The following is a 24,582-nucleotide window of genomic DNA, read 5'->3' as shown; positions in this document are numbered from 1 at the left end:
ACTATGCAATTAACAATGTATTTATATTCATGTTTCATTTGCTTTTCAGTTTTTTTATCTTCATTTTCTGTGAATTATGCAATGAACTATATTTAATTATCTGGCTTCTGAAACCCCGACGTCGCCTCTCCTTCAAAAAAAGCTAGGATTCCTGCCTCTCGTCGGTGCCACCGCAGGTCTATCTCATCTTCGATGGCCCTAGGGCCATGGGGGCGCGGTGGACCCTTGAAAGGGCCGGTGGGAGGGCTCCGTTTTTAGTTGTTTCTTTCAGTTCTGTTAGGGTTTGTGTCCTATTTAAAAAGACGAGACGGCGATGGCTCCTTGAAGATGGAATAAATGTCTTTCTGTCTAGCCCTCGTTTCAGTGATGCGTCTAGCATCATTCGTGGGCGTGTGGAGGTGTGTCTTCGATGGATCTATATTCGATGGATTTGCTCGGATCTCGTCGTTATTCATCTACGTTCGCGTGTATTCGAATTGGGTCCTTCCGATCTACGTTATTCTTCATCGACGACGGTTGATGTTCTGGTGCGCTGGTCTTATAGAGCCTTAGCACAACAACTTTCCCGACTGTCTACTACAACAAGTTGTGCCCGATTCCGGCGATGAAGGGGCGATGACGGCAGCGCGCCTTTGGCTCGCTTCAGTGCTTGTAGTCGTCGCTAGGTGGTCTACGGATCTGGATGTAATTTTTATTATTTTTAATGTTCGTTATACTATCATGATTGAAAATGAATAGATAAAAATTTTTCTCGCAAAAAAACTATGTATTTATGTTCATGTTTCATTTCCTTTTCAATTTTTTGGAGTTTTTGTGGAAAAGCAAGAAAATTTCTGAAGACCAAAATCATTCTCTATTTACATCTAAATCCAGATTCTCTTCATAAATACCATCGTTTATAAAACCCTTGGTGTTTTTTCTATTATCATAAGATTAAAAAAAATGATCTGCTTGTCATGAGTACACAATCACTAGCGATGATCCATCTTCTGCTAACAATTCAACAAGGAAGTAAAAGCATCTACAACTGGACTCGGCAAATCTAGGTACTCAAACATTCGTGTTCGCCGACACTAACCCCTCAGTCCTCAAATCGCTTTGTCCACCTTCATATATCTCATATGACATCCCCTATATCCATACTAAACCGTGCAACATCGATAAAAATACGTAGATCATGAAACAAACATAGAATCGGGCATACAAATACACAATCCATTCACCAAGAGATCACCAACGGCTCATCAAAAGATCACCAAAGTTCACATAATGCAAATAAACGACGAACAAGTTTAAACTACATCTAAAAACTTGAAATTAAAGTGGAGAGGCAGATCTTCACCACTTCCTCGTTAGCCCTTTTCCCTTTCCGTCGATAGCGCAGCTCTAGACATCAACGACTGGTGGAGGATCACCCGAGTCGTCGGATGAGGCGTCATGGTCGTCGTCGGCACCCGAGTAGGAGTCAGAGAGAATGATGATCCCTTTAAGCCACCGAACTGCCACGTCCTGGTGCTGCTTGATCTTCGCTAGCCTCCGCCCCATGCTCCGACTGCTCAATGGCAAGCCGAAGCGCTTGGCGTTCTTTCGGCGAAGCCACCGAGCATCCATCTTCATCATTGTAAGCGATCGGCGGTAGACCCAAGCGAGGATCCTCTCGTCCTCGTCGGGATCCATCGAAAACTTGCGGCGGTGGAACATAGATTTCCCCGTCGCGTCCCTCTCCTTGCCCACTACCTCTCGCGGCTGGCGATGGGCGTCCGTGCCGATGAGGCGGGCACAAGCACCCACCGGTGCCCTTCCAGAGCAGCAATCGACGGGGGCAGGAGACGACACGAGGGAGACGCTGACTGTGAAGTCCTTGCAGAGTTGCGCGCGGGCCAGGAGGGGCCAATTTTGGTGTATGAGCTATGCCGGCAGGGTATAGAGGCGAGACAACTGATTTGCAATTGCCCCCGTGAAAGTGCGTTATATCGACTAGAGGGGGGGGTGAATAGGAGATTTTTAGAATTTCATCACTGAGGAAATTCATTTTTGAGGAAATTCCTCACTGATGACTAACTTGCAGCGGAACATCAAAGGATCAGAGGTGCAAAGTATCACTACAACGGTGTTCAAGATGAGAAATATGAAAAACAGTTTGCACAGTACGCAGACACAGAGTAAGCAGGTGATGATTAACTGGCTTAAAGAATTTGAGGTTGAGAAAATTCAGAGAAAGTCTTCAACAAATTCTTCAAACAGAGACAATGAAAATCTTCAATATACAATATTGAGGAATTTAAAGAGTTGAAGAAATAGAACCCGTTTCACAGTGAAGACAATGGTTGATGACCCAGTTCCAACTGTTGTGACAGTTGTACGTCTGGTTTAAAGCGGCTTGGTATTGAAACCAAATGACACATAGTCCCGGGACATACAGTCCCTACCGTATTCTCCTTGAGCTAATAACACAGAGTCCTCGTCCAACACTCGTGGTAAGTATTCAGGGCAGACTTCCAAACCCTCACAAACTTGGTCACCCCGACGATCCACAATTGACTGCTGGATTGCTTTAGACCATGACGCCCAACCGTCTGGAGGATGCACAGTCCTCAAAGGTAAAATGCTCCAGTCCCGCACATGAACAAATTCTTCAGTGATGCTCAATCACTTGATTTTTGGTTTGTGGTTTGGTGTTTAGGGTATTTCCTCACTGATGATTTACTCTCGAAGACACTAAGGAATTTGGGTTGCTCTTATGACAAGTGTCAGTTTCTAATGGAGCAGCCAACCAGCTAATGGTTGTGGGAGCGGCTATTTATAGCCTGGGAGCATCCCAATATGATTTGACATTAATGCCCTTAAATAATATGACCGTTGGTGTGAATAAGATCAGTGATGTGGCGCGAATTGCGGTAACGGTCGGGACCCTCAACTGTGAGAGTCCTCATGTCTCTCAAATTCCTCATATGAGGCTTTTGGTAGGATTAGGCTTGGGTTGAGCATCATAAGGAAATTCATTCCAAAGTGTTACCTCGACCCCCTTTAACAGTATGGTGTTCCTATGACTCAATAGTGAAAAAAATAAAACATAAAGAATAAATCTTCATGCTTCAAAGTCTTCAGACTGATTTTCTTCAGGACACACCGAATTCGTCATCTTCAATATCTTCATGAGGAATATCAATTTCATCGCAATTTCTTCGCGATTCAACTCTTCAGCTTCAGACCAATTTCTTCAGCCGAAGATATACATTTTTAGGGGTCGATATTCATCGAATATTTCAAACTCCTCAACGACTTATAGATCTTGTGTACACTCATGAACACATTAGATACTTAACCTATAAGTCTTCAAATCACAAAAATCACTAAGGGGCACTAGATACACTTGCACCCCCGTGTGTCCACCTTGAACCTCTCGAGGGCAATGCAAAGGGCCAGCTACTCGTGGACATGGAAGTCAGAGCCTGAATGACTACGGGAGCTCGACATGGTCGCCGGTAACGTCAGACTGGATCGATATCAGAGTAGGAGGAGGAAAAGTGATGGAGCGAGAGTGAAGTGAACCGAGCTAGCTTTTCCGGATGGGAATATTATGTGGGGACCGAGTGGGGTTGGAATGGGTCGAGCTGACGTGGCGAACGCTTCTGAACGCCCGAATCATTTATATCCATTTTATATTTAATCTAGATATGAAGGGCATCGAACAATCCGAAAATTGAAGATAGACTTGAGAGGCCTGAGTGGGATTTTTTTTTTGACTGTTCAATGACCTGGCTGTCCGCCCATGGTTTGAGGCGGGTATCGACTATCGAGCGATCGTCTGTAGATGCTTTAAGGAAAGCGGTAAAAGAGAATACGCTTTGAAGTTAAGAATACGCGTGCACGAAAATATCCTCTGCGTTTCACCACTCCTCACTACAGCAGCGAGAGTCCCTTGCCCAAGTCGCCGGACGGCCTCCCACGCCGCCGCGGCGCCGACTGCCGTGGTGGCGGCCGGCCGGCGGGGAAGCACGACTCTGTGCAGCAACGGAGGCTGGCCTCAGCGAGCGTCCGCATTGGTGCGGCAGGAGTAGCGCGGGCTTCCGGCTCCGAACTGAGACGCGGATTCGACGGGAGGGCTCTGCGGCAGGGGATGGAGGGAGGCTTCAGCGAGAGGCCGCGTCAGCAGCGGCGGTGGCCACGCGGTTCCTCCGGGACTCCGCCGTGAGCTGCCGGCGCCGAGGCTCCGTCCCGCGGACTCGGCGGGACAGGTCCGTGCGGCGCGGCGACCGGTGGTGAACGCCGGTGCTGGTGAATTCGAATCGGTTCAGCGCGACGGCCGCGAGTCTGCTCGGCAGCCGCTGGTCGCCGGTTCAGGATTGGATTGAGCTGCGCCAACACAAGGGGATCCATTCCACGTCCACCACAGGTGAACTTCGATTCACCAGTGTAAATAGCAGAATACATCTTCAGAGTTCAGAATGGGGACAATTCACATGGCAATAACCAACAAACTATACAGTATACACACATTATGGCTGTCCATGGTCAAACTATACAGTATGCACGCGTTATGTACATACATGCTGCATACCTAGAAATGCAAGTGTGGCGATTTGATCGAATGTTAGGATAATTGCTCCATGAACAGGTTAACTTGTTACGCTTCACAATCATAAGGGCGGCTGGGTTTAGTTTTGCATAAAATAAACCAAAGAACTAACTGTGCATGTGCATACAAGATTCCAAACATCACCTCGCAAGATCTTCGACCAGTTCGGACATGTCCATGGTCCCGCGTGTTGTCTCGTCGAATGGGACAGCAGCCGAAGATGATCCCCCATAGTTACGTGCATAGCGGTTGTCTTCATGACCATTGGTTGTGTGCGAATGGAGTCTCCTCATCATCTCTAGTCTCTCTGCAACTTCCTTCATCGTTGGCCTGTCATTTCCCCTCTGGCTAAGGCAGTGAACTGCAAGTTCAGTCATGTTCTCCAGGATCACCATGTCTGCATCGTCTGTAATTTCAGAGTCCAGCATAACGTGGTGCGTCTTCTGAAGAAACATCAAAGGAAAAGTATATGACAATGATTCCTTTCCATTGAAGCTGTCAGTATATATAGCCCTCTTTCGTGTCATCAGCTCCAGAAGAACCACCCCAAAACTGTACACATCACTTTTGTCAGTGAGGCGGCGGCTGATAAAGCTCTCAGGGTCAAGGTAGCCAAGGGTTCCATGGACAAACATAACAAACTCACTTTCGTCCATGGACTTGAGTGCTGATGCTCCAAAGTCAGCAACCTTTGCGTTGAGCTGACCATCCAAGAGAATGTTGGCAGACTTTACATCCCCATGTAGGATTGTGCGAGATGTCGACGAATGTAGGTAAGCTAGAGCTTCTGCTGACTGTGTAGCAATCTTCAGGCGAAGAACAAATGGGATTGGCAATCTAGGATTAGCACCGTGAAGGAACTCGGATAGAGTACCTTGGGAGACAAACTCATAGACCAACATTGGGACATTTACATCTAGACAACAGCCGAGTAGCCTCACAATGTTTCGGTGATTGATTTGTGACAAGATTATAATCTCATTGACAAATTCTTCCCTGCAATCATTGTTGACTGCTTTGGACTTCTTTATGGCAACCTCTTTTTGATCATCCAAAGTTCCTCTGTAGACCATACCATGACCACCGTATCCAATAACACGATCTTCATTGTAATTGTCAGTGGCTCTCTTTATCTCTTTCTCTGTAAGTATGCGAATTGTGTCGACTTGCCTTGATCTCATCTCATCATATAATTTGAGACCTCCATTTTGCTTGAAATACTCATCTTTCTCCTTGTTGTGCCTTTTTCTTTGAAATTGCATGAGCAACATGCATGTTAAGGCCATCAGCACAGTTGCAGAAACACAAACACTGAGGCCTGCAAAAATATATTTTGGAGAAACTGATGCTAGTAAATTCCTGTTTTTAGAATTTCGACTTTGTTTTTTTCTCTTGTTTGCAACTTGTAAGTAGGGTTCCGAGGTAATTTTTTATATATTAAATGATGTTGGTTATGGCAGTACAAATCTTAATGTTGATGGAATCATGAATATAAATAAAGTATTTACATGAACGATGCTTACCGATAACCAATATTTGAGCTGGAGAATGCAAAGATTGGCATCCAAAATTTGTACCATCAGATCTTTTTCCTGTCTTGCATTTGCATAAGTAGCTTCCTGGTGTGTTGTGGCATATCCCTTTTCTGCACGGATACAAATCTTCATACTTGGGGTCCTGCTTACGCAACATGCACTCATCTGTGTCTGAAGATATTGACGAAAGCACTTAGAAGCATCAAATTAAACACAAATTCCTCTTTACTTTCATTAAATATTGATCAAAAAGTAATAAAGTCAAGTAGGGAATTCTCTCTGTAATGCTGTAGCTTGGCTTTCTGTAAATTTGTCTCAACTTAATATTACAGCAAAGAGCAAACATGACTTTTTTTTTGCCGTTACTACACTGAGGTGTGCTGCAAACCAAATATGATTATATGATTGCTGCCAGGCAGTCACACTGTGTGAAATTCGGAATTCACCTTCTGGTGAGTTTCCGTATAGATGTTTCCTTGAAGTGTATTTGGTCTAACTAACACATAATATGGTTTAGAGTTCCATAAGTTTTTAAAGTAATGTCCTTGGAAATCTACACAATTTATATTCGAGTAAATATCTAACCTTGGCAACCGTTCAGAAGATAAGGATTGCCCTCATATCCTTTGGAGCACTGGCATAGGTACCCTGGACCATTGTTCGTGGCCATGCAGTAGCTGTTTGTGCTGATGCAGGCATAGTCATTAGGTGTGTCCTTCCCCTCCTCTGGACATGAGCCATTCCTAATGGCCCAGTCAGCGATTATGGGAGCACCCTCTTGGGCTCGATCTTTGATAAACCCAAGGTTGCCGACGAGGTCCCGCTGCCTGAAATTGTACCACCCAACCTCGGCTATCATGGCGTAGAAGCATGGGTTGAAGCCCCATACCTGGCTCTGGTTTGTCGCAAAGATGACCTCGAAGGTGGTGAGGTTTGCTGGGATGGCAGACTCACAGCAGCCCATCCCAGCACATGGTGCGCCATCCGACGTGTTGTTGACACCATCACAGTAGGAGTAGCAGCCAGCCACGTACTGGTTCGCGGTGCCCTTTTGACCACCGATGAGCCCCATGGTGTTGCAGCCGATGACTGTGAAGTGGTTGCGCGATGGGGAGGGTAGGAAGGGCGTGTCCTGCAGCTGGTACCCTCCAGTGAACTTGGTGAATGTGGTGTTTGATTTGAAACAGATGTGGTTGACAGGGCTGAGCACACGCATCTCGCCATGCTCCAGTGAGATGTCGGTGACCTCAGCTACTGCTTCGGGTTGACCAACCATCGGCCGTGGTGGATCGATCGTGCCGTTGCAGATGAGGTTGAAGTAACTGTTCCGGTTGGCTGCGGCGCAGTCTTCCCCAATGCCGAAGGGGTATGGGATGAGCACGTCGCCACACTTGTCGGGGCAGCCTGGCAAAGACATGGAGCGGTCGGATGAGGCTCCGGCCGCTGCTGCCATTGCTGGAAAGGAGATGCATAGCATGAAAACTAGCAGGGCTGCTGATCCTGCTTGCATGATTGGATGCCAATTACCCATGTTATATGTATGCAAACAGCACATCAGCTTGCCCAGCTAAATCAGTATGTGGTATGCTTGTCTCTGCAAAAAAGCAATTGCAAGTTGCCATGCAATCCTAATTGTATATAGCTCATCTGAGAGAATATTCAAGAGTGTCAGTTAACTACTACAAGTGGTATTACTATAGTGTATGTTAGCACGCACAGAGACTTTGACCATGATTGTGTTTATCTTACTCTTAGTTCTTTATTTGGAGTTCTTGCTTTTGTCAATGGTTTCGCCCCCCTCACCTTATTTTCTGTTGTTTCCAGGAAATGAGATGATTTGGTGTTGGTGATAATGTGAAGGAGACGATTTGGAGTTATCAACAAGGTCAGAACACCCCGGTTCCAACTTCTCATTAGAAAAGAGGAAATATGTGGCCTAGACATACACTCATTCGCCAACGCGTTAACTTGCATTCTCAGAGGCTTTTCTTTAAGAAATTGGTCAGTATAGGACATGTCAACATTCATGTAGTAAGTTTTTTTTTAGGGGTATTCATGTAGTAAGCTGTGGCGAGTTTCTAGCTGCATGGGCCAGGAGGTATGGTTGGGCCTATTTACTTCTGGCCTAGCTAGATGCACACTATCCGGAATTCGATGTGGCCCAACCTATAAGCTGAGAATATGTGACCATATATTGCTATCAGAACATAGTTGAAGAGAAAGAAGATGTGAACTCAGTTGGCAGCTAAGAATTTATTCTTCTTCGCTTGAGTGGAAGCTTCTCTAAATCGATCTACTGCTCTTATCATTTGGCTATCAAAGGTTGACAAACATGTGGCCCTGTAGGTAGAGGCCGTCAGCAGAGTGGCCGGCCTAGACGGGTGAGGTGCAGCCGGGATGAACAGGAAGAAAAAGAAAGGGAAAAAGAAAGAAAGAAATGGTAAACCACTGCCAAGTGGGTTCATGTAAACAAAAATATAATGGCTGCAGTTTTAGAGTGTCTGAAATGAGAAAGCACTCCATAGCCTCTAAAATACTTTTAGAGTGCACCCTAAATCATTATAGAGGCTGTGTTTTTAGAGTGTTATTGTCACTGTAAATTATTTGCAATTTACAACAGTGTGTGGGTTTAGTAGTGCATACCACAAACAAAAGAATTAACTGTGCATACAAAGTTACAAACATCATCTTGGAAGATCTTCAACCAGTTCAGACATATCGATGGTTCCGTGTGTTTCCTCGTCGAACAAGACGAAAACAGAAGATGACCCTCCATAGTTATGCGCATCGCGGTTGTTTTCATGAGCATTGTTCCCGTGCAACTTCCTTCATCGTTGGCCTATCATCTCCCTTCTGAGTAAGGCAATGGACTGCAAGTTCAGCCATGTTCTCAAGGAGCACCAACCCTGCATCATCTGTAATTTCAGAGTCCAGCATAATGTGGCGCGTCTTCTGATGAAACTTCAAGGGAAAACTATATGACAATGATTCCTTTCAATTGAAGCTGTCAGAATATATAGCCCTATTTCGTGTCATCAGCTCCAGAAGAACGACCCCAAAACTGTGCACATCACTTTTGTTGGTGAGCTGGCGGATGATAAAGCTCTCAGGGTCAAGGTAGCCAAGTGTTCCATGGACAAACATTATGAACTCACTTTCATCGATGGACTTAAGTGCCGATGCTCCAAAATCGGCAACCTTTAGATTGAGCTGATCAACCAAGAGAATGTTGGCAGATTTGACATTCCCATGTAGGATTGTGCGAGATGTTGACGAATGTAAATAAGCTAGGGCTTCTGCTGTATAGCAATCTTCAGGCATAGATCGAATGGGATTGGAGATCTAGGAGCAGCACCATGAAGGAACTCAGATAGAGTACCATGGGACATGGGAGACAAACTCGTAGACCAACATTGGGACATCTACATCTAGACAACAGCCGAGTAATCCCACAATGTTTCTGTGATTGATCTGTGACAAAATTATGATCTTATTGACAGATTCTTCTCTCCAATCGCCGTTGATTGCTTTGGACTTCTTTATGGCAACCTCTTTTTGATCATCCAAAGTTCCTCTGTGACCAGACCATAACCACCACTCCAATAACTCGATCTTCATTATAGTTATCAGTGGCTCTCTTTATCTTTTTCTCTGTGAGTATGCGGATTGTGTTGACCTGCCTTTACCTCATCTCATCATATATCTCGAGACCTCCATTTTGTTTGAAATATCCTTATGCCTTTTTCGTTGAAATTGCATGAGCAACATGCATGTTAAGGCCATAGCACAGTTGCAGAAACACAAAAAATGAGGCCTGCAAAAGTATATTTTGGGGAAACTGACAGTGAATTTCTATTGGAATTTGGACTTCACTGTTTTAGTGCAGGTGTGCCAGGTGGTCACCTGTATGCACATTGCACAGAAGTTTTGAAGACTTCTGTTGAAACTAAAAGTTGGAGTTGCTACACAAGGTGAAATTAAGAATCCACGTGCTGGTGAGTTTCCATACAGATGTTTCATGGAACGATGGAAGTGTATTTTGTCTAACTGACACTGAATATGGTTTAGAGTTCCATCAGTTTATAGAGTAATATCCTTGAAAATCTACACAAGTTATATTATAGTAAATATCTAACCTTGACAGCCCTTCAGAAGATAAGGATTGCCCTCATATCCTTTGGAGCACTGGCATAAGTACCCTGGGCCATTGTTCGTAGCCATGCAGTAGCTGTTTGCACTGATGCAGGCGTAGTCATTAGGTGCGTCCTTCCCCTCATCCGGGCATGAGCCATTCGTAATGGCCCAGTCAGCAATGATGGGAGCACCCCCCTGGGCTCGATCATTGATAGACCCAAGGTTGCCGGTGAGGTCCTGCTGCCTGAAATTATACCACCCAACCTCGGCCACCATGGCATCGAAGCATGGGTTGAAACCCCATACATTACTCTGATTCATCTCAAATATGACCTCGAAGGTGATGAGGTTGGCTGGGATGGCAGCCTCACAGCAGCCCATCCCAGCACATGGTGCGCCATCTGACGTGTTGTTGACACCATCACAGGATCGCCAATCATTGGCCGTGGTGGATCGATTGTGCCATTGCAGGATAGGTCAAAGTAGGTGCTCCAGCTGGTCGCGGTGCAGTGCTCGCCTATGCCGAAAGGGTATGGGATGGGCACATCGCCGCACTTATCGGGGCAGCCTGGCAACGACATGGAAGCGCTCGGAAGAGGCTCCGGCCGCTGCTACCACTGCTGGAAAGGAGATGCATACCATGGAAACTAGCAGGGCTGTTGATGCTCCTGGCATGATTGGATGCCAATTAGTCATGTTACATGTATGTACTCGTACATGTACTTGCAAGTTTGCTGCACAATACTGATTGTATATGGTTATTCATGAGAGGGAATCTCCAAGAGTGTCAGTTAACTACTACAAGTGGTATTAGTATATTGGAGTGCACGTTAACATCCACAGATGCTTTGACCTTGATTGCGTGTTTGCCGTAGTCTTGATTCTTTATTTGTGGGGTTCTTTTGTCAATGGTTTCACCCCCTCATTTTATTTTCTCTTGTCTTCAGGAAACGAGGTGATCTGCTGTGTGGTAACATACAGCCAGTAGGAATCATCACAGATTGACCAGTTCTGGCCTACCTTTAATAGAAAATTAACAAGGTGAGCACAGACCTGTTTGAGCTCATTTGAAAAGAAATCTGTGTTGGCTTTTGAACGTGCGTATGCAGCTGTACAGGCGTGCCTACGCGATTCTTGCTTCGGCCGGTCACTTGACGCAACTTGCGTAACTAGCGACACGAATAAAACTGATCGATGGATTTGATGGCTAAAGGCCCGTGTCGAGCCTTTGCTTTGTATTGCTTTTCGTTTTTCTGGTGTTACAATCAACACCCCTAGGGTGTCTTTTATACACGTTCACAAGGGACTATGAAAATAGACTAGGACTAGGAATCCTAATACTACTAGGACTCGGTTTGGCTTTCTTTCCTAATCCTAAAGAAACAACATGATTAACTTCTACATTCACCTCCTTAATCTTGTTGCTTGACTTCACTTCTTGCACTCCGACTTTCCTCCTCATCTCGATGAACTTCTGTCGACCGAGGGACTTGGTGAAAATATCGGCAAGTTGGTCTTTCGTGTTCACATGTTGAACCTCGATCAACCCTTCTTCAATGCACTCCCGGATGTGGTGGAACCGGGTATCTATGTGCTTGCTCCTTTCGTGATGAACCGGATTTTTGCACAATGAGATTGCAGCTTGGTTGTCAATCTTCAATGACACCTTCTGCACCTCCCGCTTTGCAAGAATAGCTAGGAGTCTTCTCAGCCACACTGCTTGACAAGCCGCCGTGCTTGCCGCTATGTATTCTGCCTCGCATGAAGACAGTGCCACCACCTTTTGCTTCTGAGAATTCCAGCTAATCAGATTCGGGCCAAGGTAGAAAACCATGCCCGTTGTGCTCTTTCGGTCATCAACATCACCTGCCATGTCACTATCTGAATATCCACGAAGGATCAATCCTTCCTTTCCCTTTCTGTACGTGCAACCAAGATTAATGGTGCCTTTCACATAGCGCAAGATTTGATTGACCGCGCTCATGTGCTCGGTTGTCGGATTCTCCATGAAACGACTCACGATCCCGACTGAATAAGCCAAGTCAGGTCGGGTATGCACCAAATATCTTAGGCTGCCCACAACGCTTCGATAAATTGTGTTGTCCACCGGCGGATTTGAGCTACGCTTGCTCAACTTGTGATGTTGGTCCATTGGAACTTGTGTCGCGTAGCAATCTGACATGCCACACTTGTCCAATAACTTGACCGCGTAAGCCGATTGACATAGGGAAATCTCTCCGGAGCTTTGCTTCACTTCGATGCCCAAGTAATAGCTGAGTAATCCCAGACCACTCATGCTAAACTTGTTCTTCATTTGCGCCTTGAAACGTTCAATTTCTTGTACGCTATCTCCGGTGATAATCAGATCGTCGACATAAACTCCAACTAGCAGGTTTGAGCCTTTGGAGTTCTTTGTATAGACTGCGTGCTCGAGGGGACATCTCTTGAACCCGAGCGAGACCAGACTTCGGTCTAACTTTGAGTTCCAAGCTCTTGGCGCTTGCTTCAACCCATAAAGTGCCTTCTTGAGCTTGTAAACTTTCCCTTCTTCGCCTTTCTTCTCGTAGCCGAGGGGTTGTTTCACGTACACTTCTTCTGTGAGATCGCCGTTGAGGAAAGCGGATTTAACATCCATATGATGAACCTTCCAATCCTCTTGTGCCGCCAAAGCTAGGAGCACTCTCACCGTCTCGATTCGAGCAACTGGTGCAAACACCTCATCATAGTCAACTCCTTGACGTTGTACGTAGCCCTTTGCAACGAGCCTTGCCTTGTACTTCACAATGGCACCCTCCGTGTCCTTCTTTAACTTGTAAACCCACTTCAAACCTATCGTCTTTTGGTTTGGAGGTCGGGTTACCAAAGTCCACGTGCCATTGCTCTCAATTGCCTTCATCTCCTCATCCATGGCGTGCGTCCAGCTAGGACTTTTGCTCGCCTCTACGAAGTTCGCCGGCTCCTCAACTCCGAACAAACATAGTCCGGAGTACTCGAGCGTAACTGGCTTTGTGTACTTGTAGACTTTCTTGAGGGTCTTGTAGCGATGAGGCCCTGAGGAATCCGTTGTGGCTTGCGAAGGAGGTGACACAAATTGTGTCGATGTTGATGCACTTGAGGAAGATGGCTGAGTCTCGGGCGTGTCATCGACATCCGCGTCGTCGGCGTAGTCGTCGTGATCATGATCATCATCTTGATTGTCATCGTCACTATGCGCCTCGTTGTCGATGTTGTCATCGAGATCTCCACCCGTGCCGTGCGCTTCGTTGTCGCTATCTTCTTGCGACCTATGCACGTCGTCGTCGGTATCGGCACCATGATGATCACTACCATTGTGGTCACCTTGGTTGGGCGTCTTGCCAACCACCTGGACATCCTCCCCTGCATCATCAGTTGGAAATTCAACTGCAAATATGTTACTGTTTGGAGCATCGCCGGCTGCGGCGCTCCAATTCCACGCTTGGTTTTCTTCAAACACGACGTCGCGTGAAATCCGTAGACGCTTGGTTTGTGGATCATAGAAATGGTATGCCTTGGTGCCAGAACTGCTCTCGTATCTGATGAACACCATCTTGGTGCTACGATCGGCAAGCTTTGAGAGGTGCGGCTCCGCCGTCTTCACATGTGCCACGCACCCGAATGTCTGTAGATGAGACACATTCGGCTTACGTCCGTAAATTGCTTCATACGGAGTCGTGCCGATCACCGCCTTCGTTGGAGCCCGGTTGAGAAGATAGACCGCCGTCGAGACAGCTTCTCCCCAAAAAGTCCCCGGCAGGTTCTTGCTCTTGAGTAAACTCCTTGCCATGTCAACGACGGTTCGATTGCGCCTTTCAACGACCCCATTCTGCTGCGGCGTGTAAGGTGCCGTGAGGAACCTCTTTATGCCGATCTTCTCGCAGTAGTCGTTGAACTCATTCGACGTAAACTCTCCGCCGCGATCTGTCCGTAGAGCGCGAACCTTCAGCTTGTGTTCCATCTCTGTTGCAGCCTTCAACTTCTTGAACGCTTCAAACGCCTCATCTTTAGATCGTAGGAGAATGACCCACATATATCTCGAGTAGTCGTCTACCACAAGGAAGAAATACTTCTTTCCAGCGTGAGTTGCCGGGGTGATAGGGCCACATAGATCACCATGAAGCAGCTCGAGTGCATCACTTGCACGATAGGTAGACTGAGCAGGGAACAGCTTGCGGTGCTGTTTTCCAACCAAGCACCCGTCACATACTCGATCAACATGGTCGATAAATGGCATCCCGGATACCATCTCCATCTTTGACATCTTCTTCAAGGCGTAGAAGTTAACGTGTCCAAATCTAGCATGCCATAACCATGAATCATCATCACTCTTGGCGAGCCAACACTCCGGTTGAGATTGATCAAGGTTGAGGATATAGAGCCTATTCCGTGTGCGATTAACACGAGCTAGCACGTTTCGGAGGTTGTCGAAGATCGTCATCACTCCGTTCTTGATATTCACCTTGCATCCATTCTCGTCAAGCTTCCCAATAGAGATAATGTTGTTGCGAAGCCGTGGGATGTAGTACACTCCGGTGAGTATGCGATGTTCGCCTGTGAGACCCTCGAAGAGGACAGATCCTTGCCCGCAAATCTCCACAGCTGAACCATCACCGAACTTGACCGAGCCTTCAACATCGTATTCCAGCTCGAGGAATTTCTCCTTGCATCCCGTCATGTGGTTACTGGCACCCGTGTCGAGATACCACGACCCATTGTGATCCCCGGATAACTTAGGTGTCACATTCTTCTCATGAAGTAGCACCTTCCGGGTTGGTTTCACAACCACCGTTTTAGCGAGATCACAAACTTCGGCCATCAGAAGACCCGGGCCTTCGTCTTCCTGCTTTGCCAAATTTGCCTTGATCTCCCGCTTGTTAGGCTTCGGACAATCCTTTGCAAAGTGACCCATCTCGTTGCAGTTATAGCACTTAACCTCGGATAAATCCAAGTTCTGTGGCTTCCGCCCTTTAGATTGGTCCGCCTTACCATGACCTTGTGGCTTGCCTTTTCCTTTGCCTTTTTCGGTTTGTCCGTCGCGCTTCACGTTGCTTGAGCCTTCGCCACCATCACGCCTTCCTTTGCTACTTGGGGCCTCCCAATCTGCGCGCGAGTACATGAGTTGGTCGCTACCTCCTCCTTTGCCTTTCCGACAGCCACAAGCATTCTCTTCCCATGTCCGCAAGTGTCCGATTGCCTCCGTTATGGTCATGTCGTCGATGTCGTAAAGCTGCTCGAGCGTGCCGATGATGTACGTGAATTTATCAGTCACCGAACTAAAAAATTTCTCCACAATCTCGGTCTCATCGAGCTTTGCACCAAGCGCGCGGATCTCTCCCACCAAAGTAGTAAGACGCATGGCATAGTCGTTCACCGATTCAGTTTCCTCCATCTGCAACTTGTGAAACTGGCGCTTTTGCACTTGTGCCCGAGCCTTGGTGACGCGATCTTCTCCGATCCTCATCTCCTTGAGTGCGTTCCACGCCTCTCTTGCCGTCTCGAACTCCGCCAATGTCATTAGCACGGAATCCGGCACGGACTGGGATATGGCGGCCATGGCACCTTCGTCGCGCTCCTCGTCGACTTCGTCGTCCGTGATGGCCTCCCACACTCGAAGGGATCGAAGAATAATCTTCATCTTCACCGCCCACACGCCGTAGTTGGCGTCAGTGAGCATCGGGTACTAGATGGGGATGTTGCGATGCGCCTGGACGTTGGCGCCGCTCGTTCCTCCACCACTGGTTGCTGACTTGACGCCCTTCTTCACCTTGTCGCCGTTCTTGTTCGCCTTGGCACCGCCGCTGCCGGACTTGACCGACTCAGCGTCGCTGTCCGTCATCGTAGATCGTAGATCGTCGAGGCTCTGATACCAATTGTTGGCTTTTGAACGTGCGTATGCAGCTGTACAGGCGTGCCTACGCGATTCTTGCTTCGGCCGGCTACTTGACGGAACTTGCGTAACTAGCGACACGAATAAAACTGATCGATGGATTTGATGGCTAAAGGCCCGTGTCGAGCCTTTGCTTTGTATTGCTTTTCGTTTTTCTGGTGTTACAATCAACACCCCTAGGGTGTCTTTTATACACGTCCACAAGGGACTATGAAAATAGACTAGGACTAGGAATCCTAATACTACTAGGACTCGGTTTGACTTTCTTTCCTAATCCTAAAGAAACAACATGATTAACTTCTACAATCTGGAGCCTACACAATACACTCTCATTCGCAAGTGTGTTAACTTGCATTGTTAGGGTGTGTGGATTGGTCAGTTGCAACATATCAACATTCATGTGTTCACCTAGAAGAATATATTTATGTTATAAGGGGCATCAGGAGAGGAGCGGGTGATGAGTTTCAGGTTTCTAGCTGGATGGGCTGGGTGGTATGGTTGGGCCTATTTACCTCTGGGCTCGGGAAAATGCATACCATCCGGCTTCTGACCCGGCCCAAGTTATACGCTGAAACTCTGATGATGTATTGCTGTCGAAACATAGTTGCAGAGAAAGAAGGATATGGAGTCAGTTGGCAGCTAGGTATTTGGATCTCTTCGCTTTTTCACAAGCATCTCCAAATCGATGCTACTGCTTCTCCTATCATTTGGCTATCGAACGTTGACAAACATGCGGTTCCTGTTGGTTTTCGGAAAAGTAAAATGAGGCAGACGAGGTGAACCGGATCAAAATTGGCGAAATAATCGCCATGTTCTGGACAAGTCATGATCGCTGCTACTTGAGAACAATGGTTGTTTGGTGACAGTGGCAGCAAAGAGAGCAAAGAATGCGATGAGTGAACTTCTATTTCCCACGGGTTAGAAAATACAACAAATCAGAAATGAAAGTGCCAATTGAAGATTATGCTTTGCAAGTCACGATACGGTTCCCAGGAATATCTTCAATCACTCAACCCACTGCTCCAGTGTGCAAGCATCCCTCCCCCAACTTGCCGGCCAACCTCTGAACCAGCTGAGGTGCCGTACAAAAGGCGGGGAAGCATGAAGCTGTGCAGCAATGGCAGGATGCTCCAGAGCTGTTCCACATCAGCAGACGCATGAGCGCAGCGGCTCGTCCAGGGCGCCACTGCGGGCTTCCAGCGCTAAGGTTCTGTCGTGCGAACCACGGTGACCCTGGCCGAGAGGGAGGGTTCCATGTGGCATGGAGGCCGGTGGTGAATGCCGGTACTGGTGAATTTGGATCAGTTTGTAGTGACGCCAGCGAGTCTGCTCAGTGGCAGCTGGTCACCAGCTCATGATTGGATCTGTAGCGCGTATCGACACGCGGAATGGGGAGACACTCATTCCTCACCCAGCACAGGTAAATTCCGATTGCTGTTATGGAACTAATAAAATCCATTTTGTGTTGCATAAGTAGATATGTCCTAAGTTCAAATGGGAACATTTACAAATTAAATGGCCAAAACAAAGTCTGGATACCCATAATCAAAATTTACGCCTGTCATCCACATGTTCCTGCAATGGCGTGTGTGTTCTTGTGAAAACCAAAACAATGGTGTATGTGGTGATTTCTCTGGGATGTCAAATTGAATGTTAGGCTCTTTGCCCCATAAATTGGTGTAACTATTGCCACAGTGGGGGTTAAATATTTATTGTCACATATCACAAACAAAAGAATTGACCGTGCATAAAAAATTACAAACATCATCTTGAAAGATCGACAACCAGTTCGGACATATCGATGGTCCCACGTGTTGTCTCTTCCAAAGGGACCACAACTGAAGATGATCCTCCATAGCTATGTGTATAGTGATTATTTTCAGGATCACTAGCTGAGTGCAGTCGGAGTCTCCTCATCATCTGTAGGCTCTCAGCAACTTCCTTCATCGTTGGCCTGTCATCTCCCTTTGAGCTAAGGCACTGCACTGCAAGTTCCGCCATGTTCTCAAGCACCACCGTAACTGCATCATCTATAATTTCAGTGTCCAGCATAACAAGGTGTCTCCTCTTATGAAACATCAACGGAAAACTATATGACAATGATTCCTTTTCATTGAAGTTGTCAGTATATATAGCCCTCTTTCTTGTTATCAGCTCCAGAAGAACCACCCCGAAGCTGTATACATCACTTTTGTCGGTGAGATGACGACTGATAAAGCTCTCTGGGTCAAGGTAGCCCAGTGTTCCATGAACAAACATGATGAATTCACTTTCATCCATGGACTTAAGTGCCGATGCTCCAAAATCGCCAACTTTTGCATTGAGCTGATCATCCAAGAGAATGTTGGCAGACTTGACATCCCCATGTAGGATTGTGCGAGATGTCGAAGAATGTAAGTACGCTAGAGCTTCTGCTGACTGTGTAGCAATCTTCAGGCGAAGATCCAAAGGGATTGGTGATCTACAACCAGCGCCATGAAGAAACTCAGATAAAGTACCACCAGGGACGAACTCATAGACCAACATTGGGACATCCACATCCAGACAACAGCCTAGCAACCTCACAATGTTTCGGTGATTGATTTGTGATAAGACTATTATCTCATTGATAAATTCTTCCTTCCAATCATCGCTGATTACTTTGGACTTTTTTATGGCGACCTCTGTTTGATCATCCAAAGTTCCTCTGTATACCATCCCATGGCCGCCACAGCCAATAACTCGATCTTCATTGTAGTTATCAGTGGCTCTCTTTATCTCTTTTTCAGTAAGTATACGAATTGTGTCAACCTGCCTTGACCTCATCTCATCATATAACTTGAGTCCTCCATTTTGTTTGAAATACTCATCTTTCTCCTTCTTGTGTTTTTTCCTTTGCAATTGCATGAGCAACAAGCATGCTAAGGCCATCACCACCGTGGCAGAAACACTGAGGCCTGTAAAAATATATTTCTAGTAAATTTCTGCACAGATTTTGACTTCAGTATTTTCTACTCTTTTCCTTCTAAGTAGTGTCTAGAATTAATATTATATATGTTAGTATTACATGGGTGTTTGTCATTACGCGACACGCCTTAATGTAGATGAAAATATGAATCAGAGGTAACCTCTTTACATGATGATACTTACCAATAACCATTTTGTCAGCTGGAGAATGCAGAGATTGGCATCCAAAATCTGTACCGTCAGATTTTGTTCCTTTCTTGCATTTGCAAAAGTAGCTTCCTGGTGTGTTGTGGCAGACCCCATTTTTGCACGGATACAAATCTTTATACTTGGTGTGCTGCTTACGCAATGCGCACTCATCTGTGTCTGAAGACAATAACGAGAACATGCACTCAATAGTCAAACTAAACACACATTATTTTCATTGTTATATGTCAGCCGAAGAAAGTTTCAACAAGTAATGAAGCCAACCAGTCAGTTCGCTTTGTAATGCTGTAAACTTCCCTATACATTACTTGTTCTAAAGTAACATTACATCATGTGTTAAAATAAAAAATTCACAGTAGAAAAGAAGGCCATTATTTTCCAGTTCTTTTTTTTTGGCGTGGTAGAAATCAAATATGACTATGAGTGCTGCCTTTTGCTACTAGCAATGTTTTTTTGAAGGCTTGTGTTGAAACCTAATTTTTCATGATACATCTTGTGGAACTAACACTGAGATATGGTTTAGAATTGCATCAGTTTTGAGAGAATGATCCCTGGAAAACTACGGAAGTTAAATTTGAGTAGATATAACCTTGACAGCCGTTCAAAAGATAAGGATTGCCTTCATATCCTTTGGAACACTGGCATAAGTACCCCGGACCATTGTTCGCGGCCACACAATGGCTGTTGACACTGATGCAGGCATAGTCATTGGGCATGTCCTTCCCCTCCTCTGGGCATGAGGCGTTCTTAATTGCCCAGTCAGCGACAACGGGGGCACCTCTCTGGGCTCGATCATCAATAAACCCAAGTCTGCCGACGAGGTCCTGCTGCCTGAAGTTGTACCACCCAACCTCCGCCACCATGGCGTAGAAGCACGGGTTGAAGCCCCATACCTTGCTCTGGTTCATCTCAAACTTGACCCCGAAGGAGGTGAGGTTGGCAGGGATGGCAGCCTCACAGCAGCCCATCCCAGCACACGGCGCGCCTTCAGTCGTGTTGTTGACGCCCTCGCAGTAGGAGTAGCAGCCAGCCACGTACTGGCTGGCGGTGCCTTTGTACCCGCTGATGAGCCCCAGTGTGTTGCAGCCGATGACCGTGAAGCGGTTGCGCGATGGGGAGGGGAGGAAGGGCGTGAGTTGCAGCTCATACCCTCCGAGGAACTTGGTGAAGGTGGTCTCCGAAGTGAAGCAGATGTGATTGACCGGGCTGAGCACGCGCATCTCGCCGTGCTCAAGCGAGATGTCGGTGATCTCAACCACTGCCTCGTCGTTCCCGACCATTGGCCGCGGCGGATCGATCGTGCCGTTGCAGGTGAGGTTGAAGTAGCTGCTCAGGCTGGTCGCGGCGCAGTGCGCGCCGATGCCAAATGGGTATGGGATGGGCACGTCGCCGCACTTGTCGGGGCATCCTGGCAGCGAGACGGAGCGCCCGGAAGAGGCTCTGGCCAGCGTTGCAGCTGCTGGCAGGAAAATGCTAGCTAGGAAAACCAGCATAGGTGGACGCTGATTACTCATGTTACATGTTATCATACAGCATACCAGACCATGTTAAACTGATTTGTAGTAGGTTTGTGCCTGCAAATAAGTAAACACAAGTTGGTATGGTGCTCAAGCGATAAGGTGTTAGTTTGTTTAACTACCACAAATGATATCACTAACCATACCACAGCAGGGGAGACCTTGACCCTAATTCTTGGGCCTGTTGTCTCATAGTTTCATTTGTTTTCGTTTTGAGAGATACGACACCTCTTTCTTTTAACTGAACATCACTATTGATGCTTACCGTCCGGCGAAAGAATTCGAGCATGAAAACCGGAAGTCATCCATGCAACAAATAAAGTACCTCCTGTCATTGTCGAATGTTTTGTTTAAAGATGTAGTTTCAATCTCATTTATATTGTCTATTGTTTCAGGAAACAATGTAATCAACATCAACAAGAGTTGTGATTGGCTTGGCTGGTTGGAGGGCAAGGAACCGTCGCAGATTGGCTGGTTGGAGGGCAAGGTTTCCTTTGAGGTCAACAAGGTGAGAACACACTCCTGTTCCAACTTCTCACTAGAAAAGGAGGAATTTGGGAGACTACGCGATACGCATACGCATACGCTTATGCTTCCTGTCTGCCAATGTGTTTGTTAAGCCTGCGGTCACTGGTTTTGGGAATTTTTGTCAATCCTGTGGTCCTGCGCATATTGAAATTCGTGTGCTGATCTCGAAAAGTAAATCCAAGCATTTGTATGCTTTATTTGCAAAAATGCATTCATGTATTGGTTTCTAGCTGGATAGGCCGATTAGTCCAGTTGGGCCTATCTATCATTGGGTACTACAAGCCATCCAGGCTGTCCTGGCCCGGTTAGTTTCCCATGGGCCTCGAAATTTCTGTCTCAATCAGAGAAAAAAACATTGGTGTCTTCTGAAAAGTAAAAAACAAAAACAACCACTAATGTTTCGCTAAAAGAAAAACTGCTGGTGCCATGTTGGTGTGAAAAGGCCATATTACTGGGCCATACAAGCCATCCATGCCGTCCTGGCCCGACCCAGGTTTTACATGGGCCTCCAATTATTTGTTTCAATCAGGATAGAAAGACAAATTCGGGATCTCTAAAAAAATTTACTGTTCATATACTGTTTTAATCTGATTTGTCTTTTTTCTGAGAGCTGTTCAGATGTTCAAATGATACAAAAATTAGAGCGGACCACATGCATCAAATTATCTTTCATAAAAAATGATTTTTTTTGAATTTTTCTAATATTTGTTTTTGACCGGATGCAGATGAGTGTGGACACTGAAACACTCTACTATCACTGATATGATACTAAGGCCCTGTTCGGAGTACCTCCGCTCTACAACTCCACTCTGGAAGTAGATGGAGTTATGGTAGAAAAATGTGGAGCAGCTGTGTCCTAGCTGCGCAGCTCCTGGGATTTCACGGAGCTGGTGGAATTCCGAACTCGGTCTAACCTGAAAAAAGAATCACCGGTGTCATGTTGGTGCGGAAATGGTGTTGCAACATAAAAATACCATGGAATCAGTTGGCTAGCTAAGAGAGCTTGTACTTTTCTGTCAAAAAAATTAGAGATCAAAATAGAATAATAATCAAACAATGATATAAAATCCGGCCGGCGATGCCAGTGGGACTTAGCCATGAGTGATCAGGAAGACGCCAGTGGGACTTAGCCATGAGTGATCAGGAAGACGACACTTGGAGCAAAACAACAACAGTCATTAGTCTCTGTGTCTCTTAATTTGGCCGTGCACATCAAACAGCTTGTTCCTGCCTGCCTGTATTACTATGCTAAATAATCAATACAATACAGCTTTGGACCTGTCTCCTCTGCTTAATGAGCAGCGCCGTATTTGCACTCTGGTCCTCGAATTTTCTCGTCGCTCCATCACGGGCTCCTCGCATCTGGTCAAAGCTACTGCTCTCCTATCATTTGGCCATCATGAGGGGTGTAGGATTAGTCTACACCCGTTTCAATACGTTGGCCCTGGTGCTTAATTCCGACATCGACACAATGTCGACTGGCTGCGTGGGCACCAATTGGCAAGGATATACGTGTGAAATGTCCTGGCCCCACTTACTAATTTGTGCTGTAAACATCACTAGTTTGTGCTCGAAACGTCCATGGATTATCCGTATCGTGTTGAGCATACATGTATCGATCCATGTCGTCGACGGTACATGTCGGCTCTAATTTTTTGTACCCATAACAAGAGTTAATTCTGATTTGGACTACCTCGTAGTGACACTTTGCAACGTGTTTTGGATATATGTAATATTAATTTGTACTGCATTTTATTTTTCATGACAGGAAGAACTACTCTTTTCTTTCCCTTACCCAAATCAGAGGCACATTTTCAGTTGCCGTTTACTTGGCGCTAGGTCCCATATGATCTAGCCACTCCCACCAAATGCGTGCTTCGGGTTCGGAGTTTGGGGGAGTGCGGCGGAATAAGAAGAGTCCGGTGGGCGAACTGTATATTTGCTTCATTGTGTTCCTTCGAATCAGATCAAGGGTGCATAGGAGCATTGTGCGATGTAAGGCCAAACCCCAAAACAAAATATGTTGCGAATCGGAATATAGTGCAAACCTGGCAAAATTATAAAATGTCATGACGTTGCAAAATGGAATACATCATATACAGAATCCAAAGTACAGTGTGTAGCGGACAAACACTATAAAATGTGGTGATGTCGCGAATCGGAATATATTGCAAAATCCAAAATGCAATGACACAATTATAGGATCGTGACAAAAAGGTGGTCCAAATAGGAATCAACTCCGAAAATGATAAAACTCCCAAGGTTCAATCTGCAAAAGTGATCGTCTCCGACGATGGCGATATAAAACCACCGGGTATGGCACGCCATGGCACTCTGCATTATTGCGCTTTGCTTCAGTGATTCAGTCGACCACACTTGAGAGTTGAGACCTCACACCGGCCGTCAGAGGCAACCAATGGCGTCCACGGAGGAGCTGCCGTCGTTCAGGACGCCCGGCGCCGTGCCCTTCAAGTGGGAGCTCCAGCCGGGCATCCCGAAGAAGCCGGCAGGCCACGGAGCCGCCGCTACAGCGCCACCGTCCTTGGCGCCGCTGCAGCTACCTCCGAGGCTCGCGCTGCCGCCCGGCGCCTCTGCACGCGCTGCATCCACCGGCGGTGCGCGGTGGACATGTCCGGCCTCGACGTCGGCGCGCTGGACCTTCGCTGGCGTGTCGTCGGCAGCGCTGCTATCGCCGCCACCTACGGCGACTACGACGGCCCCGCGGCACCGGCGGTCCATGTCCGCGCGGTTCGCGACGTCGCTGACGATGCCGTTCACGCGGCGGCGTGGCCGGTCCAGGGAGGACACCGACGTCGCGTTCGCCGCCCTCTACGGCGACAGCATCGTGCAGTAGTAGATGCGTGCGTGCGTTCACTAATATATTAGATTGCCTCTATCATACTAGCTCCATCCCGTCTGTGTAGATTGGCTCCTAGTTACCTGCTGGCAATCACAGATGAGATAGCCGTACCTGCAAAAGAACAGTATTATTTTCCAAATGTCGAAAAACAGAAGTAAGTGCCTATATATGTCAGAATTATGTTCCAGTGTTCTTGTTGGATAACTTCAGCGTGATTGTAACCCTGTCCAATAATCAATAAACCTCCGTAGATTCACAAAAATAGTATTATATGTGAATGTCAGTCATTCATGTGCTTGCAAATGACGAGGGGCACTAGTGGAAAACGGGCATTTGGCCTGGACCCTTTAGTCCCGGCCTCCCTCTGGGCC

At 46.7% G+C, this 24,582-nt stretch overlaps 3 protein-coding genes and 2 pseudogenes across 3 annotated transcripts; 1 reads left to right on the top strand and 4 right to left on the bottom strand.

Moving 5' to 3' along the window:
- Positions 1 to 4,534: 4,534 nt before the first annotated feature.
- On the bottom strand, positions 4,535 to 7,932 carry LOC123394979 (wall-associated receptor kinase 5-like). The gene is made up of 3 exons (XM_045089889.1): positions 6,700 to 7,932; positions 6,103 to 6,285; positions 4,535 to 5,897 (listed from the first exon to the last, which is right to left on the bottom strand). Exons 1-3 carry the CDS (start codon positions 7,667 to 7,669, stop codon positions 4,720 to 4,722), a joined length of 2,331 nt encoding a protein of 776 aa, XP_044945824.1. The 5' UTR covers positions 7,670 to 7,932; the 3' UTR covers positions 4,535 to 4,719.
- A 9-nt stretch (positions 7,933 to 7,941) lies between these two features.
- On the bottom strand, positions 7,942 to 9,897 carry LOC123394981 (annotated as a pseudogene).
- LOC123394982 lies at positions 8,941 to 10,947 on the bottom strand (annotated as a pseudogene).
- Positions 10,948 to 17,579: 6,632 nt separating this feature from the next.
- Positions 17,580 to 21,211, bottom strand: LOC123394980 (wall-associated receptor kinase 5-like). The gene is made up of 3 exons (XM_045089890.1): positions 19,896 to 21,211; positions 19,283 to 19,465; positions 17,580 to 19,089 (listed from the first exon to the last, which is right to left on the bottom strand). Exons 1-3 carry the CDS (start codon positions 20,833 to 20,835, stop codon positions 17,918 to 17,920), a joined length of 2,295 nt encoding a protein of 764 aa, XP_044945825.1. The 5' UTR covers positions 20,836 to 21,211; the 3' UTR covers positions 17,580 to 17,917.
- A 2,295-nt stretch (positions 21,212 to 23,506) lies between these two features.
- LOC123399457 lies at positions 23,507 to 24,220 on the top strand. The gene has a single exon (XM_045093866.1). The coding sequence runs from the start codon at positions 23,768 to 23,770 to the stop codon at positions 24,203 to 24,205; it is 438 nt and encodes a 145-aa protein (XP_044949801.1). The 5' UTR covers positions 23,507 to 23,767; the 3' UTR covers positions 24,206 to 24,220.
- The last annotated feature ends 362 nt before the right edge of the window (positions 24,221 to 24,582 follow it).

This window comes from Hordeum vulgare, chromosome 5H, assembly GCF_904849725.1.
Source record: "Hordeum vulgare subsp. vulgare chromosome 5H, MorexV3_pseudomolecules_assembly, whole genome shotgun sequence".
Classification (NCBI taxonomy): Eukaryota; Viridiplantae; Streptophyta; class Magnoliopsida; order Poales; family Poaceae; genus Hordeum; species Hordeum vulgare.
This window is presented reverse-complemented; position numbering and strand designations above follow the sequence as displayed.